We start from the raw sequence: 6,630 nt of genomic DNA on the forward strand, positions 1-6,630 counted from the left end.
TATAAAAAAGGTTATTCATCACAACCAGGTAGACTTTATTCCAGGGATGCAAGGGTGGTTCAACTTACACAAACCACAAATGTAATACACCATATCAACAGAAAGAAAGATAAAAGCCATATGATGATTTCAATTGACGTGGAAAAGGCATTTGACAAAATACAACATGGCTTTATGATTAAAACTCTCAGTAAAACTGGCATAGAAGGATCGTTTCTCAGCATAATAAAAGGAATCTATGAAAAAGCTATAGCTAACATTATACTAAAACCTGGAACAAGACAAGTCTGCCCACTTTCTCTGCTCCTATTCAATAGAGCACTGGAAGTCCTAGCCAATGTGATCAGACAAGAGAATGAAGTAAAAGGCATTCCAATAAGGAAAGAAGAGTTGGAATTATCTCTGTTTGCAGATGACATGATTGTATACATAGAAGATCCAACAATATCCATGAAAAAACTTCTCAAAGTAATAAATACATACAGTAAAGTAGCAGGATACAAAATTAACTTACAAAAATCTGTAGCAGTTCTATATACAAACAACAAGCAGATAGAAACAGAACTGAAGAAAGTAATCCCACTTACCATAGCCACAAGAAGTATAAAATACCTAGGAATGAAACTAACTAAGGAAGTCAAACACCTCTACAATGAAGACCTTAAAAAGGAATAAATAGAAAAGGACACAAAAAAGTGGAAGGACATCCCATGTTCCTGGATTGGAAGAATTAATATAAAATGGCAATCCTACCAAAATTAATCTACCTATTTAATGCAATCCCTATAAAATTATGAGACATTCTTCACAGACCTAGAAAAGACAATCATAAAATTTGTCTGGAATCATGAAAGACCCCATATTGCCAAAGCCTTCCCATGCAAGAAGAGTGAAATAGGTGGCATTTCTCTTCCTGACCCCAGAAGATATTACAAAGCAGTGATAATCAAAACAGCATGGTATTGGCACAAAAACAGACATGAGGACCAATGGAACAGAGTAGAGACCCCAGAAATAAACCCCAAAACATTCAGCTAATTGATCTTTGACAAAGGGTACCTACTGGTCAATCCAGTGGGAAAAGGAAAACCTCTTTAGCAAGTAGTGCTGAAAAAACTGGGTTTCCACCTGCCAAAAGATGAATCTGAACCCCTCACTGTCACCGTTAACAAAAATCAACTCAAAGTGAATCAAAGATAAACCTAAGACCACAAACTATAAAACTACTGGTGGAAAACACTGGGGAAACTCTGGAAAACACTGAAGTAGGCAAAGACTTCTTAAGCAAGACCCCGAAAGCATAGGCAATAATCCCCAAAATAGACAGGTGGGATTAATCAGATTAAGAAGTTTCTGCACAGAAAAGGACACCGTAATTAGTGTGAATGGATAATCCTAGGAATGGGAGAGAATTTTTGTTAACTGTGCCTCAGATGAGGAACTGATAACCAGAATACACAGGGAGCTCAAGCAATTTACCCGGAACAAAATGATTAACCCAATTAAAAGATGGAAAAATGATCTGAATAAACAACTCTCTAAGGAAGACATACAAATAGCCAAAAAGCATATGAAAAAATGCTCAACATCCCTCATCATAAGGGAGATGCAGATCAAAACCACAATGAGATACCACCTAACCCCAGGGAGAATGGCAAATATTAAAAAAAGAAGGAGGTAAGTGCTGGAGGGGATGTGGTGAAAGGGGAACACTCCTACATTATTGGTGGGAATGTAAATTGGTTCAGCCACTGTAGAGAATAATATGGAGGTTCCTCAAAGACCTTCAACTAGAACTATCATGTGATCCACAAATTCCACTCCAGGGTATCTACTCAAAGGACAGGAGAACACTCAGTCAGAAAAGCATCTGCACAACTATATTTATTTCAGCATTATTCACAATTGCTAAGACATGGAACTAACCCAAATGTCCATAAACAGATGAATGGATTAAAAAAGTATGGCATATATACTCCTAGGAATTCTATTCAGTCATAAAAAAAAAAAAACAAAGCCCTGGAATTTGATAGAAAGTGGACAAATATGGAAGATTTATTGCTGAATAAAGCAAATCAGGCTATGAAAGATAGACACGGTATGTCTCCATCTAACATAATGCCAACTGTCCACACTCTGTGGTAGAAACTGAAAGACTGGAGGACATAAAACATTGAAAATTGTTAAAGACACTAGAGACAAAGTAGAAGGAGAGTGCAGGAGGGGAAGAGAGTAGAAAAGGAAATTTCGGGAAAAAATAGAGAGGCAAGACATTTGTGGGACACAGATATGGTTTATTATCTGTTGATGAGGATCTGTATAGTATTCTCAACTGGGCTAAACTGAGATATATATTGTGCTGGGTAAAGTCTCTTTACAATCTAAATGATATACAACAATCAAATGTATAAGTAATAATAAATAATTTTTTTAAATAGATAATGCCCACAAGACTGTCAAAAATTAACTGGGTTAAAACCAGCAGAAAGTCTAGAGATCTTTGGTACAGGGAATAAGCAAATACCAATGGTTCACCATATCTCACAAAAAAGGAATGACTAACTAAATCAAAAGAGAAGTGACTAATAAATAGCTCCTAACTATAAAAAGGCAGTAATACAATTTGGTCACAAATATGACATGTCATGATCATTTCTTTTCCTTCATTAGGTACCAAGGAAATGTTTTTTGCAAACCATATTGTCCAGATAAATTAAAACTTCAGGAAATAAAAGAAATGACATATAAAATCTCTTTTAGTTATAAAATCTCTGATTCCATCTGAATTTTAGAGCCTCAAAAAATTCATAACAACCTAGTGTCTTTTCTGTTATCAAGACAAAAGGGGAGTAGTCTATGAGTCCTTGTTTAAGAAAGCTGTAAGAAAAAAATTCAAAGAACAACTTAACTATAAGAAAGTATTAAAACTGAATGAAAGCAATTTGTGAAGGCTCTGGACTAATCTGAAATCCTGTAGCACATGTAGATGCACATATAGCCTAAAAGTTTTACGACACTACAGAGTGAAAATATTCATACTACCAAGCACTAACACTAGGAGGACTAACAATTAAAATTTTGACTTTTATCAATTCCATTAGAAGTTACCTGGTGGTAAATCAGGATCTGTGGGTGCAGCTTGCTGAATTTTTCGTGGTTTCATTGATGACTTTGTATTCTCTGTAGTACTACGACTGGTTGAATTTGAGCCACAGCTTTCGTGGTCATCCTATTTTCAAAGAAAAAGAAGAGAAGAGCATCAATCACATTCAAAAACTAGGAAGGATTTTGTTGAATATATCCAGTTTATGATTTTTAAGGAAGCTTAGAAAGACTAAGTTTATTCTTTTATATCTGATTTCTAACATTTACATTATCAAACAGCATTTTAAAAAATAACTAGAAGCTTAAAATTCTAAATTCTTCCTTTCTTCAGCTGGTATCAAAACAACTTGACAACTTCTAAGAAAATTGTATTTATGCTTTTAATGAAAGAAAAGACTATTTAATAGAAGTTTTAACAAGTTTCATCCCTATCTGAACACAAAATAAGTGGAAAGAATCTTAATAGTTTCCCTATTGTTATTTATAAGTTAAATTCCTATTTTGAATCCAAGATATTGTCTTAATCATCTTTAATGATTAATCCTAAATATCCTTAGACTCCTTTACATCCTATGTAACAATGCTTACTAAATTATTAGATATGAGGTATAAATGGGTTTAGACATAGATATCATAGAAACAAATAATTTATACTTTTAAATTTATCACCTTACTTATAAAATGCAAATGAGTACTTCTTTCCTATCCTGAGTCTACATTTATATAATGCTCTTATGGGTCAATTGCTGGATTTACTAAGGTAATGTAGACATAATGCCTATATTTAAACACATAGGTAATTAGATCTACAAGAACTGTGCTGTTTTTGTTTGCTTTTAGTGATATGAGTCATTGATTTTGGAAGAACTAGATAGGCTGGCCCTTAAAACTGAGTGTATGAAAAAAAAAAAAAAAAAAAAAAAACCTCTCCAAAAAAAGAAAAGAAAAACTCACACAGTCACACAGACATGGTTATAGCTTATCTGAGTCTTTCCTTAGAAATATTCCCCAAAATAGAATCCTTCCTTGGAGTGATTTGCATATTTTGTTTTATCTTATTAAATGTATGTATTTATGTCTGCTATGAAAGAGAGACAAGAGACAGAGACAAATAGAAACAGAGACAGGTACCCCCAACAGGGTCGGCGAGCGCACACGCCCTACAGTGAAAATCTCCCCAAAAAAAAAAAAAAACTGAGTGTATGGGGCCAGCAGATGGCATGGTGGTTATGTCATTGGACTCCTACATAGCCAACCATGGTTCAAGTCTCAAACCCAGTAGCTTGAAACTCACATCAGGCACATGTGCATACATGCCCAAAATCCTGAAAGGAGAATGGTGGCTTAAACTCATGCCACGGGCATGTGCATGTGTGCCCAGGATCCTGAGAGGAGAAGGGAGGAGAAAGGATTGTGGCATGGCCATCCCCCCGGGAGGGGGTGTGTGTGATTTCTTGCTTTCTGTCTCTCTGTCTCTCTGGCAAGCACACGTGCTCTATAGAAAAAAATTCAAATAAAAATAAGTATACATAGACTGTTCTTTCAAAATGACAAGTATTACAAGAAAAAATAAGTATGGCAGTATTATGAGGTAAAAGTATCTGGCAATTTCCTATTTCTCTTTTAAAGGCAAAAGACCACATTTTTGCTTTAAGAAAGATGCAGATGTGAAGTGAGAGAGCAAGATACCAACACAAAGCCTACTATGGTGGCTCACAGGTAGCACCACCACTCAGGAGGCTGGAAGCCTCATGGAAGACCTGTGTTTATTTGCAGGGCCGACATGAATATGCATGGCTGCACACAGCTGTAACCCTAGCTAATCAGGAGGCTGGGGCAGAAAGATCATGACATGAGGCCTTCTCAAAAATACCTATTTCTTTCTCTGTCCCTCTCTCACAAAAGGAGAAAGGAAAAGAGATATCAACACAAAGAGTAACTAATGGTGCACTGTGCACCATCAACTCATTAATCAATAGTAACATTATTTGAGGGGGCTGGATGGTAATGCAATGATGTCACACTGCAATGGTGACACGAGAGGGTCCAGGTTCACATCCAGAGACCTCCCAAACACACAGGATGCGTGTGTGCCCATGATCAAGGACTGAAGAAAAAGAGGGTGGACTACAGTGCGGTCATGCCTGTTGGAGGTTCCTGACTCCTTCTCTTTCTGTCTCTCACTGATGGAAATAATGGCTAAACTTAAAAAAAAAAAAAAAAAAAAAAACCCTATTATATAAAATTTGCAAGAATGGTGTTAAATTTAGTTTTTCTATTTTATATTTTTTAAAAGAAAATTTCAAGAGCAATAAAAAGAATAATCACTAAGTTTACCAACTGAGTAAGGTACTAGAGGCAAATAAGATCCATAACACCTCTTTAGAAAATAAAAATTTTTATTCATACTACATTAAAAGAAAAACAATAATAAAGATAAGAGAGCATGGCTTCAAATGTCAGTGATCCAGTATGAGGAAAAATTTGAAACCTCACCTAAGCAAAAAGTAAAAGATTTACTATCATAAACAAAGAAAATTTTCACATGAACTTATGGTCATTTTAAGTTAATGCAAAACAAACATCACAGTGTTTCATTCCTCAAAATAACCTCACTATTCAATCTTTATAATGACATCTTCTGTTATTTTGGGGGAGGTTATAGTTTTTAAATACTAAAGACTACTACCATGAATAAAACCTTACTGTAATTACTTTTAGTTCAACTTATATCCTTAAAATTGTCCACAGTCATACACTTCTGCACAACGTTAACATTAAAAGCACACTATTAATTTCTGAAACATGTGGTGTCTCAAAAGCCCAAAAGTGAAACATGTTCATTAAAGAGATGTGAAAAAGTTCCAAGTGAACTGCCAAAACTAGCATAATTATGAAAATATTTAACACTGAAACCATCTGAAATCACATACTGTATATAGATTACAGTGATGTCATAATAAACATTCCAGCCAAAATGCACTAAAACTACTGCAGTCCAATAAATCTGGCATACATGAGATGACAAACATTTTAAAGCAAAAGAAAGAACAAGTTATTTTTATTTTATTTTTTAAAAGTTAATAGCAAAAAGGGGTAAAGTAGACTAAATGTGAGTTTTCTAATAGTTAAAGTGAGCAAAAGCTTCTCTATAAGCCACATATTTTACTATTCAAAAGAAAAACAAACTGTACTTATTCAAACAAAATTTATAATAAACCTGAAATTTCAGTGTGCCTAAAAAATAAGCATTAATCATGGTACTCAGGAACATATACTATGAAACAAACTTTACCAAATGTGTAATCACTATTTTAAACTACAGTTAGGAAATTATGACATATATATATATATGTGTGTGTGTGTGTGTGTATATAGTAATTAGAAAATAATCTTTTTTTTATTAATTCACTTTACACCATTCACAACAAACAAATGAATTTTCCATCCAAAATACACTGTGCATTGGCTCAATCAAGCACATCCACATACATGTTCTCAGCAAATAATTTTCCAATTCTTATG

The 6,630-nt window shown here is 34.4% G+C and overlaps 1 protein-coding gene across 2 annotated transcripts in view; it reads right to left on the reverse strand.

Annotated features, from left to right (window-relative positions):
* Window positions 1-6,630, reverse strand: part of VPS13B (vacuolar protein sorting 13 homolog B) — an 806,861-nt gene that overhangs the window by 763,737 nt on the left and 36,494 nt on the right. For both annotated transcript variants that reach the window (XM_027776225.1, XM_027776226.1), the window contains one exon: window positions 3,109-3,229. In XM_027776225.1, coding sequence (XP_027632026.1) covers window positions 3,109-3,229 — 121 coding nt within the window. The remainder of the gene's footprint in view (window positions 1-3,108; window positions 3,230-6,630) is intronic.

The sequence above is a fragment of the Tupaia chinensis genome, unplaced genomic scaffold (assembly GCF_000334495.1).
Source record: "Tupaia chinensis unplaced genomic scaffold, TupChi_1.0 Scaffold000646_1, whole genome shotgun sequence".
Taxonomy (NCBI): Eukaryota; Metazoa; Chordata; class Mammalia; order Scandentia; family Tupaiidae; genus Tupaia; species Tupaia belangeri.